At 39.5% G+C, this 19,868-nt stretch overlaps 1 protein-coding gene across 1 annotated transcript in view; it reads right to left on the bottom strand.

Annotated features, from left to right (window-relative positions):
- LOC128652710 (vomeronasal type-2 receptor 26-like) overlaps positions 1-11,497 on the bottom strand; it is a 170,230-nt gene extending 158,733 nt beyond the window's left edge. Inside the window, exon 1 of the mRNA XM_053705642.1 lies at positions 11,441-11,497. Coding sequence (XP_053561617.1) covers positions 11,441-11,497 — 57 coding nt within the window. The remainder of the gene's footprint in view (positions 1-11,440) is intronic.
- Positions 11,498-19,868: the final 8,371 nt, after the last annotated feature.

The following is a 19,868-nucleotide window of genomic DNA, read 5'->3' as shown; positions in this document are numbered from 1 at the left end:
TTACTGGGTTCTTTGAATTGTAGACAGTGAACATTCAGTACAGTCTAGACGTAGAATATAAAGGAGACTCATAATTACATCCTCCCCTGAAGGTAATGTATGGGACTGAAAACATGACAGCCTCTGTCTGTAAGAGAGGTCGAGTTACCTGGAATGTACCAGGCTAATTGAACTTGAAACTGAGGACTTGTGGTACCTCAAAGAATGTGTCAGGTAAAAGGTAGGCATGTTGTGTTTCCTATAATTATAACTGAAGAATGCGAGTAAGAGGACTCACTAGGATGATAGCAAATCAATTAAAAATGAAAACTTAACTTGCACAGTACAGAAGATGTGTCAGTCCCTAACTTGCACAGTACAGAAGATGTGTCAGTCCCTAACTTGCACAGTACAGAACATGTGTCAGTCCCTGTCTGTAAAAGAGGCCGAGTTTTTTGGGCGTACCAGGCAAATTAATAAAACTTAAAACTCAGAGCTAATGATTACCTGAAGAACAAACCTGTTGTTCTTCAGCCAGAAGAGAGGGGGAAAAATCCCAAATGAACAGCAACATCTGATATAGTATAAGATTCCCCTGAAGTCTCTGCACATTACAGCTGCACTAGTAGCACAGGTACAAGTTTTACATAAACCACGCTGCCCAGAACACTCAGATGGTGGACATGTAACTCTACATAATCCTCATTCACATTATCTCTAGTCCTGATAGAATATATATCAATAGCAAGAGAGGAGATATGAATGAGTATACATGAGTAGTACAAATATAAACACAGCCATATGTAAAAAAAAATACAGAAAAGAAAAAAAAATAGTATATATAAAATGCTCCACAGCGTTTGACTAGCTAAAATCAAAGCAGGAAAAAGCATTAACCCTATGGCCATACCTCCTTGTCAAAATGGAGTTAAACTAACAAACAGCTAGATTACGAGTATTGCGGTACAGCTATTAACGCTGAAAAATTGGCCTTTACACTGAAATGGCCAGGAATGCATACTACGAGTTGCGGCAGTACAGCTATACTGCAAGCATTTTATCCATTCCGCACTGAAAAAATTACATTCAAGTGCGGAATTTTCCATAGCGCCGTATAACAGGTTGTGCAGCCCGGGCAAAATGCTTGGGTTACATCCTATACCAACACAATCCATACTGACATCTGAGAGCAGTAGTTATGGATTTTGTAAAACAAAAATGTTTCACAAAACTCATAACTAAAATGTTACACTAACACCCATAAACTACATATTAACCCCTAAACCACCACCCTCCGGCATCACAAACACTATATTAAACATATTAACCCCTAATATGCCACCCACCTACATCACAACTATTAAATAAACCTATTAACCCCTAATCCACCGCTCCCCAATATCGCCGACACTAAATATAATTATTAACGCCTATTCTGCCATTGCCGAAATTGCTGACACTAATAAAATATATTAACCCCTAATCTACTTCCCCCTGACATCACAGACACCTAAATAAACATATTAACCCCTAAACCACCGGCCCCCCACATCGGCAACACTATAATAAAGTTTTAACCCCTAAACCTCCAGCCCCCCACATCATAAATACTAAACTATTAACCCATAAACTGAATGCCCTTTTAAGGGCAGTAAAAGAGCTGAATGCCCTTTTGAGGGCAATGTCCATACAAATTTTGAGGGCAATGGGTAGCTTAGGATTTTTTAGGTTTTTTTTATTTTGAGGGGTTGGTTGGGTGGGGGCATTAATTTTAGGGAGGACTTAGTAATTTTTTTAAGGTAAAATAGCTGTTTAACTTAGGGCAATGCCCTACAAAAGGCCATTTTAATTGTTTTTATTTTTGATAATTTCATTTATTAATTTTTGTAAGCTTAGAGTTTTTTTATTTTTCGTAATTTAATGTTACACTGCAAAAAATGATATATGATGAAAAGAACAATATGTTATATAATAACCATGAGAAAGTATATTATCAAGTTCAAAGACCTGTGAACTGAGGACCAGATCAAAATATATCACACCTGTTAATATGTGGAATCCTGCATCGAATGAAGCAGAGAAAAAATATTTTCCATTCAATGTCCCTTGAACAGATATGGAGTATTCCAAGTGGTGGTCCCAGATAGGGTGATCAGTGGATGTTTGCTCTAATGATACAGAGAGGGCTGTGATCCTCCTCCCAGATGTCACTTGAAAGACACAAGACAGAAAAGAGCGCAAACCACTCAAAGGCCCCTATTTAACAAAGGTCTGTCGGACCTGATCTGACAGTGCGGATCAGGTCCGACAGACCTTGCTGAATGCGGAGAGCAATCCGCTCTCTGTATTCAGCATTGCACCAGCACCGCCCCCTGCAGATTTGCGGCCGCCAGCAGGGGGTGTCAATCAACTCGATCGGGTTGAATTGCGGCGATGTCTGTCCGCCTGCTCAGAGCAGCGGTCTTTAGGCTTTATAACTGGTGTTTCTGGCGATCCTGCAGGCGTGCCAGAAACACGGGCCCTCAAGCTCCATCCAGAGCTTGATAAATGGGCCCCAATGAGTAAAAGTATTTAATATAAATCATAAATCGCAAGTTAAAAACAAATGTACAGGATATAAAATCATAAAAGAATATAATGTATATCACCACGGAGGCTCCATTACAGGCCAGATGGATGTAGACTTCTACCGCTCAACCCTTGCTACAGTCTAAGCGCAACCGGAATGCCGTGAAGACTTGGAAGTGCAGGGTCACTCAAAGGTCGAGGAGTTCTAATCTACACGCAAGCGCTCCTGAAACAGGCAATAAGAACTTTGAGTGACCCCGTACTTCCAAGTCTTCACGGCATTCCGGTTGCGCTTAGACTGTAGCAAGGGTTGAGCGGTAGAAGTCTACATCCATCTGGCCTGTAACGGAGCCTCCGTGGTGATATACATTATATTCTTTTATGATTTTATATCCTGTACATTTGTTTTTAACTTGCGCTTTATGATTTGTATTAAATACTTTTACTCTTAGAGTGGTTTGTGCTCTTTTCTGTCTTTTGTCTTTAGGGGTTAATAGTTTAATTTAGAGTTTTACGATGTGGGTGGACCGGTGGTTTAGGGGTTAATAGGTTTAGTTTAGTAGTTACGATGTGGGGGGCTGGAGGTTTAGGGGTTAATATTTGATTATAGTGTCGACGATATGGGGTGCAGGTGGTTTAGGGGTTAATATGTTTATTTAGGTATAAGCTATGTTGGGGGCGGTGGCTTAGGGGATAATAACTTTTCTTAGTGTCGGCGATGTCGGGGAGAGGCGGAATAGGGGTTAATAATTTTTATTAGTGTTTGCGATGTCGGGAAAGCGTCGGAATAGGGGTTAATAACTTTATTTTCTGTAGGCTATGTCGGTGAGCAACAGATTAGTTGTGTTTAGACTAGGGGTTTATGTTAGGGTGTTAGGTATAAACTTAACTTTCTTTTCCTCATAGACATCAATGGGGTTGCGTTACAGCGATCTCTATTCCTCTATCGCAGGTGTTAGTTTTTTTTCTTACACTCTCTCCCCATTGATGTCAATGGGGGAAAGCGTGCATGAGCACGTAAACTTAGCCCTTGGCTTTTGTGCGGTATGGAGCTACACGTACCATAACGCACAGCACAAGGAGGCTTTTCAGTAACTCTATTTGGCATTAGTTTCACACCCTGCGAAACTAATGCCAAATAGTAACTAATGCCAAATCTAATGCCAAATAGTAACTAATGTGAAACTAATGCCAAATAGTAACTTTATTTGGCATTAGTTTCGCACCCTGTTTAGCGCAAAACTCATAATCTAGGTGAAAATATTACAAAACATAACAGGTCCCATTCTCTTATGTAAGAACAAACAATACAATTATACAGTAAATGCACACTCACATTCTAATTGTTAAATATATATCTGCCCCAAAATGTAGCATTTGGTCACACAAATTCCAGTTCAAATAAGCAAAAAAACAGATAAATAGGACAGTATGGACAATATACATAATGAGACCAATATATCAGAACAATTATATGTAACATTACCAAACATTATAAGAAGCATGGGTGTGCTTGTAAAATTAATCTCACAACAGAGTGATAGCCACAAGGTACAAACTTAAAATATTTGCAGATTTCACTGTAATGGCCACAGAATAAATGTTATAGCAGAAAACTGAATGATTGATTTAAGCAGATAAAGCTTTGTGTTTCTCTACTGCGTGTGTCTCAAAGTTATTATATTTCTATCTCCAATAACCCAGACTTATATTGAGGCCTTGTTTGGAGGAGGTGGTAACCTCTACTAGAACTCCCCCGGCAATATAAATATGATTGTGATATGTGCCGAAGAGCAGTGAAATCTCGCTAAACACTGCATATCCTTACTCAACAACCTATTGCAAGCCTAAATTTCTCTTTTGTGTTGAGCAATCTATGCAAATACACTGACAGGATATGGCGAATACTGCCAAACTTATCCTCTCTATCCTAAAAAAAATGAGCTATTTACCTGGAGAGGTTTAGCAAACTTGAGGATCTTCCAATGGAGTAACAGTGTCACCTAATGAAGATACCTGTTTGAAGAGGAACGGACCAACACCGACTCTAAATCCTGAAATGAGAGAGGATGTTGGGAGACGAGCAGAGGTGGCTGTGGAGACAATGCGCAGTCTTCACTACTTTACCTCCCCTGCAGCTGGAAGCGGTGTTGCCACTAACAGTGGAAATATGTGTCAGGTCTCCTCTCTTGGTAACTGTATTAACATGAAAATATCTTCAACTTACTTAACATGCTCTCACAACCAAGCATCAAAGCGCCAAACAAAAAACGGAAACAGAGACCACGGACCACGTCAGAAGAAAAGTAAAGGAAACGCAGAAAAGGTGACATGAGCAAGCATATATAGGGTAACACTTCTTCTACAAATTCAGGCTAGCCAATAGCTAGCCTTTATATATATATATATATATATATATATATATGTATACAAAGAATAAAATATAACAGCGCTTATAAGATATTGCCAAATATTTTAAAACCAATGTTTGTTATTGAGATATAAAATGCTGCCCACTTAACCTGACTAGGTAATTCTGGCGGTCCCCACCAACAGAACTACAGCGTCAATAAGTAAGAAATATGAACAAGAAGATTGGTGTGTGGGCGCAAGTTAAAAACTCAATTTAACACTGAAAATTAATCAGTTCAACTATGCACTATAAATCATTAAAATATTAAAAACTCATATATTTTAACAATTTTTGCCAGTATTGGTATATGGTAATATCAAAATTGGTATTCCAATAGTGTTCAATATTTAGTATACTCGATGGCCTCTAGTTATGAAGCCGTCAATCGCAAATAAGCTGGAATTCCGCAGCATATTTGTGGCAAGGCTGATTTGCCATAGTTATCAAGCCCTACAGACCGGCAAAAGTAGAATCTAGTGACGTAACGTACGATCCGCCTGACTCAGTCCGACACAGATCGATGGTTACGTCACTACAGATGTTCCGAACGCAAGTTCAGCACAATCTGACTACTTTTGGAAGTTGTCAAAGAACAAACAGGTACGCTCGCCACTATTCCGGCCCAGTGTACCTGGTGTTCAATCCGCCGCCCTGGATGCGGCGGATCCCATAGGAATCAATGGGAGTCTGACAGCAGCAAGAGCTCATGTTCACTGCTGCCCGATATCCCATTGATCTCTATGGGAAGTGTCTGAACCTAACACCCTAACATGTACCCCGAGTCTAAACACCCCTAATCTGCACCCCCTACACTGCCGCCACCTACTTTATATTTATTAACCCCTAAACCGCCACTCCCGGACCCCGCCGCAACTATAATACATTTATTAACCCCTAAACTGCCACCTACATTATACCTATTAACCCCTAATCTGCCGCCCCCTATACCGCCGCCACCTACATAAAGTTATTAACACCTATCCTGCCGATCCCGGACCCCGCCGCAAATAAATTAATTGTTTAACCCCTAAACCGCCGCACCCTGAGCCCTCCGCCACCTACATTACATTTATTAACCCCTATCCTGCCCTCCCTACACCGCCACCACCTACAGTACATTGATTAACCCCTAATCTACCCCCCCTACACCGCCGCCACTATATTAAATGAATTAACCCCTAAACCTAAGTCTAACCCTAACCCTAATACCCTCCTAACTTAAATATTATTTAAATTAATCTAAATAAATATTCCTATAATTAAATAAATTATTCCTATTTAAAACTAAATACTTACCTATAAAATAAACCCATACGCCTAGATTTAGAGTTCTGCGGCCAAAGGGGTGCGTTAGCTACGCGTGCTTTTTTTCCCACGCACCTTTTAAATACCGCTGGTATTAAGAGTTCACAGAATGGCTGGGTTTTCAGTGCGTTAGGCTCCAAAAAGGGAGCGTAGAGCATAATTTAACGCCACTGCAACTCTAGATATCAGCGGTGCTTACGGACGCAGCCAGCTTCAAAAACGTGCTCGTGCACGATTCCCCCATAGAAAACAATGGGGCCATTTGAGCTGAAAAAAAACCTAACACCTGCAAAAAAGCCGCATTCAGCTCCTAACGCAGCCCCATTGTTTTCTATGGGGAAACACTTCCTACGTCTGCACCTAACACTCTAACATGTACCCCGAGTCTAAACACCCCTAACCTTACACTTATTAACCCCTATTGTGTCGCCCCCTCTATCGCTGACCCCTGCATATTATTATTAACCCCTAATCTGCCGCTCCGTACACCACCGCCACCTACATTATAGCTATGTACCCCTAATCTGCTGCCCCTAACACCGCCGACCCCTATATTATATTTATTAACCCCTAATCTGCCCCCCTCAACGTCGCCTCCACCTGCCTACACTTATTAACCCCTTATCTGCCGAGCGGACCGCACCGCTACTATAATAAAGTTATTAACCCCTAATCTGCCTCACTCCCGCCTCAATAACCCTATAATAAATAGTATTAACCCCTAATCTGCCCTCCCTAACATCACCGACACCTAACTTAAATTATTAACCCCTAATCTGCCGACCGAATCTAGCCGCTACTGTAATAAATGGATTAACCCCTAAAGCTAAATCTAACCCTAACACTAACACCCCCCTAAGTTAAATATAATTTAAATCTAATGAAATAAATTAACTCTTATTAAATAAATTATTCCTATTTAAAGCTAAATACTTACCTGTAAAATAAAACCTAATATAGCTACAATATAAATTATAATTATATTATAGCTATTTTAGGATTTATATTTATTTTACAGGTAACTTTGTATTTATTTTAACCAGGTACAATAGCTATTAAATAGTTAAGAACTATTTAATAGCTAAAATAGTTAAAATAATTACAAAATTACCTGTAAAATAAATCCTAACCTAAGTTACAATTAAACCTAACACTACACTATCAATAAATTAATTAAATAAAATACCTACAATTACCTACAATTAAACCTAACACTACACTATCAATAAATTAATTAAATACAATATCTACAAATAAATACAATGAAATAAACTAACTAAAGTACAAAAAATAAAAAAGAACTAAGTTACAAAAAATAAAAAAATATTTACAAACATCAGAAAAATATTACAACAATTTTAAACTAATTACACCTACTCTAAGCCCCCTAATAAAATAACAAAGACCTCCAAAATAAAAAAATGCCCTACCCTATTCTAAATTAAAAAAGTTCAAAGTTCTTTTACCTTACCAGCCCTTAAAAGGACCTTTTGTGGGGCATGCCCCAAAGAATTCAGCTCTTTTGCCTGTAAAAAAAAAACATACAATACCCCCCCAACATTACAACCCACCACCCACATACCCCTAATCTAACCCAAACACCCCTTAAATAAACTAAGCCCCTGAAGATCTTCCTACCTTATCTTCATCTCGCCGGGTATCACCGATCGGTCCTGGCTCCGAAATCTTCATCCAACCCAAGCGGGAGCTGGCGATCCATAATCCTGCGGCTGAAGAGGTCCAGAAGAGGCTCCAAAGTCTTCATCCTATCCGGGAAGAAGAGGCGATCCAGACCGGCAACCATCTTGATCCAAGCGGCATCTTCTATCTTCATCCGATGAGGAACGGCTCCATCGTGAAGACCTCCAGCGCGGATCAATCTTCTTCCGACGACGTCCAACTGAAGAATGACGGTTCCTTTAAGGGACGTCATCCAAGATGGCGTCCCTCAAATTCCGATTGGCTGATAGGATTCTATCAGCCAATCGGAATTAAGGTAGAAAAAGTCTGATTGGCTGATGGAATCAGCCAATCAGAATCAATTTCAATCCGATTGGCTGATCCGATCAGCCAATCAGATTGAGCTCGCATTCTATTGGCTGTTCCTATCAGCCAATAGAATGCGAGCTCAATCTGATTGGCTGATCGGATCAGCCAATCGGATTGAACTTGATTCTGATTGGCTGATTCCATCAGCCAATCAGAATTTTCCTACCTTAATTCCGATTGGCTGATAGAATCCTATCAGCCAATCGGAATTCGAGGGACGCCATCTTGGATGACGTCCCTTAAAGGAACCGTCATTCTTCAGTTGGACGTCGGAGGTAGAAGATTGATCCGCGCTGGAGGTCTTCACGATGGAGCCGTTCCTCATCGGATGAAGATAGAAGATGCCGCTTGGATCAAGATGGTTGCCGGTCTGGATCGCCTCTTCTTCCAGGATAGGATGAAGACTTTGGAGCCTCTTCTGGACCTCTTCAGCCGCAGGATTATGGATCGCCAGCCCCCGCTTGGGTTGGATGAAGATTTCGGAGCCAGGACCGATCGGTGATACCCGGCGAGGTGAAGATAAGGTAGGAAGATCTTCAGGGGCTTAGTGTTAGGTTTATTTAAGGGGGGTTTGGGTTAGATTAGGGGTATGTGGGTGGTGGGTTGTAATGTTGGGGGGGGTATTGTATGTTTTTTTTTACAGGCAAAAGAGCTGAATTCTTTGGGGCATGCCCCACAAAAGGTCCTTTTAAGGGCTGGTAAGGTAAAAGAGCTTTGAACTTTTTTAATTTAGAATAGGGTAGGGCATTTTTTTATTTTGGGGGGCTTTGTTATTTTATTAGGGGGCTCAGAGTAGGTGTAATTAGTTTAAAATTGTTGTAATATTTTTCTAATGTTTGTAAATATTTTTTTATTTTTTGTAACTTAGTTCTTTTTTATTTTTTGTACTTTAGTTAGTTTATTTAATTGTAGTTATTTGTAGGTATTGTATTTAATTAATGTATTGATAGTGTAGTGTTAGGTTTAATTGTAGGTAATTGGAGGTATTTTATTTAATTTATTTATTGATAGTGTAGTGTTAGGTTTAATTGTAACTTAGGTTAGGATTTATTTTACAGGTAATTTTGTAATTATTTTAACTATTTTAGCTATTAAATAGTTCTTAACTATTTAATAGCTATTGTACCTGGTTAAAATAAATATAAATCCTAAAATAGCTATAATATAATTATAATTTATATTGTAGCTATATTAGGGTTTATTTTACAGGTAAGTATTTAGCTTTAAATAGGAATAATTTATTTAATAAGAGTTAATTTATTTCGTTAGATTTAAATTATATTTAACTTAGGGGGGTGTTAGTGTTAGGGTTAGATTTAGCTTTAGGGGTTAATCCATTTATTACAGTAGCGGCGAGATCCGGTTCGGCAGATTAGGGGTTAATAATTGAAGTTAGGTGTCGGCGATGTTAGGGAGGGCAGATTAGGGGTTAATACTATTTATTATAGGGTTATTGAGGCGGGAGTGAGGCGGATTAGGGGTTAATAACTTTATTATAGTAGCGGTGCGGTCCGCTCGGCAGATTAGGGGTTAATAAGTGTAGGCAGGTGGTGGCGACGTTGAGGGGGGCAGATTAGGGGTTAATAAATATAATATAGGGGTCGGCGGTGTTAGGGGCAGCAGATTAGGGGTACATAGCTATAATGTAGGTGGCGGTGGTGTACGGAGCAGAAGATTAGGGGTTAAAAAATTTAAATATAGTGGTGGCGATGTGGGGGGACCTCGGTTTAGGGGTACATAGGTAGTTTATGGGTGTTAGTGTACTTTAGAGCACAGTAGTTAAGAGCTTTATAAACCGGCGTTAGCCCAGAAAGCTCTTAACTACTGACTTTTTTCTGCGGCTGGAGTTTTGTCGTTAGATTTCTAACGCTCACTTCAGCCACGACTCTAAATACCGGCGTTAAGAAAGATCCTATTGAAAAGATAGGATACGCAATTGACGTAAGGGGATCTGCAGTATGGAAAAGTCGCGGCTGGAAAGTGAGCGTTAGACCCTTTAATGACTGGCTCCAAATACCAGCGGTAGCCCAAAACCAGCGTTAGGAGCCTCTAACGCTGGTTTTGACAGCTACCGCCCAACTCTAAATCTAGGCCTAAGATAGCTACAATATAACTATTAGTTACATTGTAGCTATTTTAGGGTTTATTTATGTTTTTTTTTTTATATATATATTTATTTATAACCAGCAGTATATACCATTGTACAGTTCTGCACCTTGCCGCACCACACAGGGTGCCAAGGAGATAATACAACAAAAAACAAACAAAAAGAATGTACAAAGAAAATATGGCAATGCATTAACATAATCGATTAATTTTATACAAGCATTAGATTATACATATTGCTGCTTTTTTTCTTTTTTAAACATATATATTGCATACAAAAAAACCACAAACAAGAGAGAAAAAAAAAAAAAAAGGAGAGGGGGGGATTGCGTTTAAGTTCTGACAGTCCTTTCTTTCCTTTTTGTAAAAATCATAATGTGCTGCCTCACCTATCAAGTCCCCCTCTGGCCGCTATATATCCGGGAATTCATTCTCAGCAATGGCAAGCTCTAAGTATAAAGTGTCCTTAAAAGGGGCAATAAGTTGTTTTTGAGTTTCTATAGGTATGCTAGAATAATATTCTTCCATTTATGGAAAAAAACGCTTAATTTGAGATTCTGAATTAATAGAAATATCCATTTGTTCCATAATTATCAAATTTTGTATTTTCTGTTTAAATTCTACCAGATTGGGCACCTTTTTAGATTTCCAGTATTTCAGAATTAATAATGTACATACTATTATTACCGCATTCAGCTGGTGAGTGTTTCGTAGTTGGTTCTCTTTATGGTTATCTACTAAAAAGAAAACATGGTTCTCTATTATTTTAAATCGATCAGAGTTTACTTTATTTAGCCAAAAGTTTACCTTGTACCAGAATTTCTTTATTTTATAGCAACTCCAGAAACAATGACGTAAGTCTGCCTTTCTAAGTTTACATTTATAGCAAAATGCACCTGCCTCGTCCCAATAGGCATGTATCTTAGGGGTGATATAAGATCTATTTATTAATTTAAAGTGTGACTCTCTCCATGATGAAGAAAAAATTGCAGTGTCCAGCTAGTTGACACTTTTCTGTACAGTCTCTACTGTAACTTGCCAGGCCTGTGCCACCTTTTGAAGATGGTTCTGACCCATGATCCTTGAGACTGTCCTATAGAAAAAGGAAATGGAGTATTTACCAGCCCTAAATAACTTAATTACTGGTTTCAACATACACCAATCCTCCTTGCCATTACCTGTTGTCATCAAAGTCTGTATGTAATGGCGTACCTGTAGAAAGGCATAGAATTCTTTGTTTCTGAGCCCAAACTCATTTTGCAGATCCGAGAACGCCCTACATCTCCCTGTGTTGTGATCTGTAATTTGGAATATGTACCTTAACCCTTTAGATGCCCATTCTCTGAAAATTTTAGAGTCAAGTGCCGGGATAAAGACGGGGTTACCCGTTATATATAGATATTCTGAGAAATTACTATTGACATTTATTTATTCAAGTATTTTTTGCCAGGCCATAATAACATTATAAATGCTAGGTATTTGCTTAACCTTATGCGGACAATCTATAGCTGGACAGTGAAGGAGAGCCGTAAGCTCGTATGGATATAGGGTTTATTTTTATTGTACAGGCAACTTTGTATTTATTTTAACTAGGTACTATAGGTATTAAATAGTTATTAACTATTTAATAGCTACCTAGCTAAAATAAATACAAAATTACCTGTATAATAAATCCTAACCTAAGTTACAATTACACCTAACACTACACTATCATTAAATAAATTAAATTAATTAACTACAATTACCTAACATTAAATAAAATTAACTAAAAATAACTAAAGTACAAAAAACCCCTCTAAATTACAGAAAATAAAAAAAATTACAAGAAGTTTAAACTAATTTCACCTAATCTAAGCCTCCTAATAAAAAAAGCCCCCCAAAATAATAAAATTCCCTACCCTAGACTAAATTACAAATAGCCCTTAAAAGGGCCTTTTGAGGGGCATTGCCCCAAAGTTATCAGCTCTTTTACCTGTAAAAAAAAGAAATACAACCCCCCCAACATTAAAACCCACCACCCACGCACCCAACCCTACTCTAAAACCCACCCAAACCCCCCTTAAAAAAAACTAATACTACCCCTTTGAAGAACACCCTACCTTGGGACGTCTTCACCCAGCAGGGCACAAGTCTTCATCCGAACCGGCCAGAAATCTTCCTCGAATCTGGGCAGAAGAGGTCCTCCAAGCAGCAGAAGTCTTTATCCAAGCGGTATCTTCTATCTTCAATCAACCGAAGCGGAGCGGGTCCATCTTCAATCCAGACGACGCAGAGCCATCCTCTTCAAACGCCGTCCTAACACTGAATGAAGGTTCCTTTAAATTACATCATCCAAGATGGTGTCCCTTGAATTCCGATTGCCTGATAGGATTCTATCAGCCAATCGGAATTAAGGTAGGAAAAATCCGATTGGTTGATGTAATCAGCCAATCGGATTGAAGTTCAATCCGATTGGCTGATCCAATCCAATCCGGGATCGGCAGGATAGGGGTTAATAACTTTATGTAGGTTGCGGCGGTATAGGGGGCAGAAGATTAGGGGTTAATAGGTATAATGTAGGTGGCGGCAGGGTCCGGGAGCAGCGGTTTAGGGGTTCATATATTTATTATAGTGGCGGTGGGGTCCGGGAGCGGCGGTTTAGGGGTTAATAAATCTATTATAGTTGCGGCGGGGTCCAGGAGCAGCAGTTTAGGGGTTAATAAGTTTATTTAGTTGCGCGGGCTCCGGGAGCGGCGGTTTAGGGGGTAAAACAGTATAGTGTGGGTGCTTAGTGACAGGCTAGAAAGAAAGCTGCGAATAAGCCCATGAGCAGCGAGATTGATGACTGTTAGTTAACAACAGTCCGCGGCTCATTGCACCGTACTTGGTGCGCTGCTTTTTGACAGCTTTCTTGATAAATTTGGCAAACGTATTCAGGTCCGCGGCGGCGATGTTAGGCGAGCTTAGGCGAGCGTATTGGGGCCGGCGGATGCAGGTAAGTAGACAGGTTGATAACTAGAGGCCAATATGTCTAAATAAACATTCCCAAGTAATGACAGTTCTTCAATAAATATAATATATATATATATATATACAATTTTCTTAAAATCCCATGGAGAGAGACTCTCTTCTGTGTCAGTTTTCTCAGATCAAATAACCATCCCAAGTGTTGTTAGTGTTTAGAAAAAAATAAAAACCAAATATAGTATAATATTGTTTTTATAAAACACACTTGATATTTAGATGTGTAAAATTCAATTCATAAATATTTTATTGTATAAAATACCATTCACATACAGTAATATAATAACTGGCTTACAGGTTCATTCCTAAATTAGTATATGAGGATCTATTACATTCTTAAAACTATGTAAATTCTTAGCTAGCAAGTAAGCTAACACTGAAATACTCTCTACATACACAACGAATATGTTCCTCAATCACTTAGTATAAACCTCACATCCAGGGACTGAAGTAATAAAATAAAAAGTATAATTCCTTGCAAAGTATAGTTCCTATCGCGTTTCAAAGGACACTTACAGTTAATAGTACAAAAATAAACGTTATTAAGTAATATTTTGTCAATCTCCTCAAAAAACTGCACCTGTATAACAGTTCAAATAGTACAAACTTTGAAATCAAAAGATTATGAGGAGCACTCAAAATGGCTAAAGACAGTTTTTATTAAACCATACAAAATAAAAATTAAATCAGAGTGCGCACTCTATACACAATTACACTGTATTTAAAATTCTCCACATTGAATCAGTATGTTGTTCCCTTTTGTAGTTTCACAAACTGAACCTCTTTTGTTAAAAGCAATTTCCACAACTTTATTTTTGTTCCTTTAAAACACGTGTTTTTCTATTGGCCAATAGTGTGTCTTGAATATCCTTACATTTAGATTCAAAATGTAACAGTTTTTTAAACAATCAATCAATGTATCCCAAAAGATTACAAAGTCTTTATATTGTAATAAAGTCTCCCAGAATACACTAAGATTTTCCTGTTACCTTTTTCTTTTCCTCTTACAGTTGTTCTTTAATCAGTTTGGCCGTCAAAGCGGCACTGGGCTTCTCACCTTGTCACAGTCGCTCCTGTATGTGCCCCAATACTTCTTGAATCTCTTCCACTCTGGCCTTCCAATGACACAGGTATCTTACCTCTTTTGTGTCTCCAGGCAAGAAAGGGATCCTCTTCTTCACTGTACTGCAGGGTTCGTTTAGAGTCGGTATTCCTTTCACCGCACTCGCTTAGAGATTAGCCTGAACAGACCTTCCACAGCGCCTGCTGTCTTACTGTTCAATTACGGAGAGTTCCGGTTTCTTTATCCTTCCATTTGGATGTTTATTTTTAGTTTCTCCTCGTGTAGGTTTAAACTCCTGGTATCGTATCAACGCGTTTCCGCTCGTTATGAGCCTTTTTCAAGATGAAAAATCACACACAAAAACTTAATTTATTTGATTGCGGGACTGACGTTGTGTTACAGGCTAAAATACTTGCAGTATAGCTATACCGACAAGACTCGTAATGGCTGTGTTCCAGTTTTTACACTGAAATGGCCACTTTTTCAGAATTAAAATCAGAACGCAAAACTCATAATCTATGTGAGAGAAAGTCCAGCACTCACAAGCTCTCAGCTAAGATTAAAAGCAAAAATGGAAGGGTTAGTTTCTGCATTTGTCCAAATGGGACAAGCCCAGATACCACGTCAAGGTCCCTTCCAAAACCTGGGACCCTAAAACAGCCACACAATGCAAGCTCTCAATTGAACAAACTGGGAACAAGTGTAGGGTGCACAGACTTATGTAGCCACCCTAGACATATACAAAACATGGAAGGGGACTGCACTCCCAAAGTGGGTGCTGGACTTTCTCTGTGTGTTGTATTAATTTGTTTTGTAATTTTCCTTATGGTTCTTGAATCCAGACCTGTCTGGGGATAACTGCCTTTGATTCTGGGGACAGCACAGCTTCCTGTGAGTAGTGATGTTGCGAATAGTTCACCGGCGAATAGTTCCCGGCGAACATAGCATGTTCGTGTTCGCCGTAGCGGGTGAACATATGCGATGTTCGATCCGCCCCCTATTTGTCATCATTGAGTAAACTTTGACCCTGTATCTCACAGTCTGCAGACACATTCCAGCCAATCAGAAGCAGACCCTCCCTCCCAGACCCTCCCAGCTCCTGGACAGCAGCCATTTTAGATTCATTCAGAAGCTGCATTGTTAGTGAGAGGAGGGACAGTGTAGCTGCTGGTGATTTAATAGGGGCATTGATAGCTAGGCTAGTGTATTCAGTGTCCACTACAGTCCTGAAGGACTCATCTGATCTCTGCTGTAAGGACAGCACCCCAAAAAGCCCTTTTTAGGGCTAGAACATTATTTTTTTTTTTTTTCCTGTGTAATCTAATTGCAGTTGCCTGCCTGCCAAGCCACTTGCCCAGTGCCACCACTCATATCTGGTGTAACGGTAGTGTCAATTTAAAAAAAACAAACTTTTTTGACTGTGAAACATCAGTCTGCTAGTGTAATCTAATTGCAGTTGCCTGCCTGCCAGCGTGTGTGCCAGGCCCACTTGTCCAGTGCCACCACTCATATCTGGTGTAACAGTAGTGTAAATTAAAAAAAAAAATACTTTTTTGACTGTGAAACATCAGTCTGCTTGTGTAATCTAATTGCAGTTGCCTGCCTGCCAGAGTGTGTGCCAGGCCCACTTGCCCAGTGCCACCACTCATATCTGCTGTAACAATAGTGTAAATTAAAAAAAAAAAAAAAATTTTGACTGTGAAACATCAGTCTGCTAGTGTAATCTAATTGCAGTTGCCTGCCTGCCAGCGTGTGTGCCAGGCCCACTTGCCCAGTGTCACCACTCATATCTGGTGTAACAGTAGTGTAAATTTAAAAAAAAAAACTTTTTTGACTTTGAAACATCAGTCTGCTTGTGTAATCTAATTGCAGTTGCCTGCCTGCCAGCGTGTGTGCCAGGCCCACTTGCCCAGTGCCACCACTCATATCTGCTGTAACAGTAGTGTAAATTTAAAAAAAAAAAAAACTTTTTTTGACTGTGAAACATCAGTCTGCTAGTGTAATCTAATTGCAGTTGCCTGCCTGCCAGCGTGTGTGCCAGGCCCACTTGCCCAGTGCCACCACTCAAATCTGGTGTAACAGTAGTGTAAATTTAAAAAAAAAAAGTTTTTTGACTGTGAAACATCAGTCTGCTTGTATAATCTAATTGCAGTTGCCTGCCTGCCTGCCTGCCAGCGTGTGTGCCAGGCCCACTTGCCCAGTGGCCCCACTCATATCTGGTGTAACAGTAGTGTAAATTTAAAAAAAAAACTTTTTTGACTGTGAAACATCAGTCTGCTAGTGTAATCTAATTGCAGTTGCCTGCCTGCCAGCGTGTGTGCCAGGCACACTTGCCCAGTGCCACCACTCATATCTGGTGTAACAGTAGTGTAAATTTAAAAAAAAACTTTTTTGACTGTGAAAAATCAGTCTGCTTGTGTAATCTAATTGCAGTTGCCTGCCTGCCAGCGTATGTGCCAGGTTCACAGCGTATACTGTGCCCACTTGCCCAGTGGCCCACTCATATCTGGTGTAACAGTAGTGGACATTTATAAAAAAAACTTTTTTGACTGTGAAACATCAGTCTGCTTGTGTAATCTAATTGCAGTTGCCTGCCTGCCAGTGTGTGTGCCAGGCTCACAGCATATACTGTGCCCACTTGCCCAGTGGCCCCACTCATATCTGGTGTAACAGTAGTGTAAATTTAAAAACAAAAAAACTTTTTGGACTGTGAAACATCAGTCTGCTTTTTTGTGTCAGGCTCACAGCGTATACTGTGCCCACTTGCCCAGTGGCACCACTCATATCTTGTTTAATAGTAGTGTAAGTGTACATTTAAAAACAAAAAAAAACTTTTTGGACTGTGAAACATCAGTCTGCTTTTTTTGTCAGGCTCACAGCTTATACTGGGTTCACTTGCCCAGTGCCACCACTCATATCTTGTTTAATAGTAGTGTAAGTGTACATTTAAAAAAAAATTAAGTTTTTGGACTGTGAAACATCAGTCTGCTTTTTTGTGTCAGGCTCACAGAGTATACTGTGCCCACTTGCCCAGTGGCACCACTCATATCTTGTTTAATAGTAGTGTAAGTGTACATTAAAAAAACAAAAAACTTTTTGGACTGTGAAACATCAGTCTGCTTTTTTGTGTCAGTCTCACAGCGTATACTGTGCCCACTTGCCCAGTGCCACCACTCATATCTTGTTTAATAGTAGTGTAAGTGTACATTTAAAAAACAAAAAATCTTTTTGGACTGTGAAACATCAGTCTGCTTTTTTTGTGTCAGGCTCACAGTGTATACTGGGCCCACTTGCCCAGTGCCACCACTCATATCTTATTTAATAGTAGTGTAAGTGTACATTAAAAAAAAAAACATCAGTCTGCTTTTTTGTGTCAGGCTCACAGCGTATACTGTGTCCACTTGCCCAGTGCCACCACTCATATCTTGTTTAATAGTAGTGTAAGTGTACATTTTAAAAAAAAAAAACTTTTTGGACTGTGAAACATCAGTCTGCTTTTTTGTGTCAGGCTCACAGCGTATACTGTGCCCACTTGCCCAGTGCCACCACTCATACCTGATGTTTTAAGGCACGTTATTCCAAACAATTTAGGAATGTTAGGTGATTTATGCCCTTTATGGATTAAAACCAGACTCTGCATCAACTATGTAATTTTCCGTGGGAGTTTTGCCATGGATCCCCCTCCAGCATGCCACAGTACAGGTGTTAGTCCCCTTGAAACAACTTTCCCATCACTATTGTGGCCAGAAAGAGTCCCTGTGGGTTTTAAAATTTGCCTGCCCATTGAAGTCTATGGGGGTTCGCCCGGTTCGCCCGGTTCGCCGGTTCAAAAGCTTTTGCGGGAGTTCGCCTTCGCAGTTCGCGAACCCAAATTTTTAGGTTTGCGACATCACTACCTGTGAGTGCCAGTGAGCACCCAGGGCTAAGCATGTTGCAGGATCATTGGATGTGTTCTCAGTCCAGTCTGAGAGTGCAGTCCCCTTCCGTGTTTTGTATATATAATGTATATCTATATATATATATATATATATATATATCCCAGACAATGTGCGCTCCAGAATTTTCACTCAGCAGCCTTGGGTGCAGCCAAAAAGTAAATATAAAGCCAGAAAAAAGCACACTCCAAAGGTCTTGTATTAATGGTCACTTTAATGTGAACATTTTCAAGTCCAACAGACTCGTCCTCAGACAAACAGACAAACAGTTGGTGGTGGTAAGTGCAACTGTACACTGTTTGTCTGAGGACGAGTCTGTTGGACTTGAAAACTTTCACATTAAAGTGATCATTAATACAAGACCTTTGGAGTGCGCTTTTTTTCTGGCTTTTTAAATATATATGTAGGAAGGCTAGCTATAGGCTAGCTTGAATTTGTAGAAGGAGTCTTACCCTATATCTATGCTTGCTCATGTCACCTTGTCTACGTTTCCTTTACTTGTCTTATGACATTGTCTCTGTTTCTGTTTTTTGTTTGCTTCATTGCTTGGTTGTGAGAGCATGAAGATATTTCCATGTTAATACAGTTACCATGAGAGGAGGCCTGACATTATCTTTCTTTTCTTGTTAATCTCTTTGCACTAATTGTGAGATCTCTGGTGTCAGGTCACTATGCTGGATATCCAGGTTCACAGTTCTCCTAATGTACTGGTACAAGATTAAAGGTGACCTCCCTAGAAGATTCATCGTCCGTTTATTTTGTTGATGAAACAGGAAAAACATTATTTTTAATTTATTTTTAATATAATCAGAAAAACAAAATGATGGTGTAGACACAGGTTGATTATTTACCCTGTAGTATTCAACAGTACAAACTTTTAGCCCTCCAGAACAATAGCTGTTCAGAATGTACATTAATCAAGTAATGAGGATAACACCTCTGCAACATATCAAGGCATTCAATGTAGACTTCTGGACATTACTTGTAGAATTGGTATGCTAACACCATGGGAAATATTAGATATGCAGTGTTGGGCGCAAAACCCAGCGTCTCCAATATTTAGTCCAATCAAGAGATCAGATATACGGCGCAACATACAATTTACGCACGTATATTGTACACGTTGCCAGCAGTTTTTAATCCCATAATCTAACATAAAACCGGTGTTGTGAGTCGATATTGCCTATTTAGCACAAGGATTTACATGCACAGAATGGAGAAATTTTATTCCATTCCACTTTATTCCACTTCACCACACATAGGCAGGCGCAGCAAACATTATGCTAGTATGAGTATGAAACTACCGTAACTCCCTAGAAACCTTAACAAACACCTAACGCATGCACAATATCTACCTCTAAACTGCCATCTCCTCACATCACACTAACTAATAAAAGCATTAACCCCTAATCCGCCAACCCCCACAACGCAAACAATGAATTAACCT

Source organism: Bombina bombina, chromosome 3, assembly GCF_027579735.1.
Source record: "Bombina bombina isolate aBomBom1 chromosome 3, aBomBom1.pri, whole genome shotgun sequence".
NCBI classification, from domain to species: Eukaryota; Metazoa; Chordata; class Amphibia; order Anura; family Bombinatoridae; genus Bombina; species Bombina bombina.
Note: the sequence above shows the minus strand (reverse complement) of the source record. Positions and strands in the feature narration are given on the sequence as shown.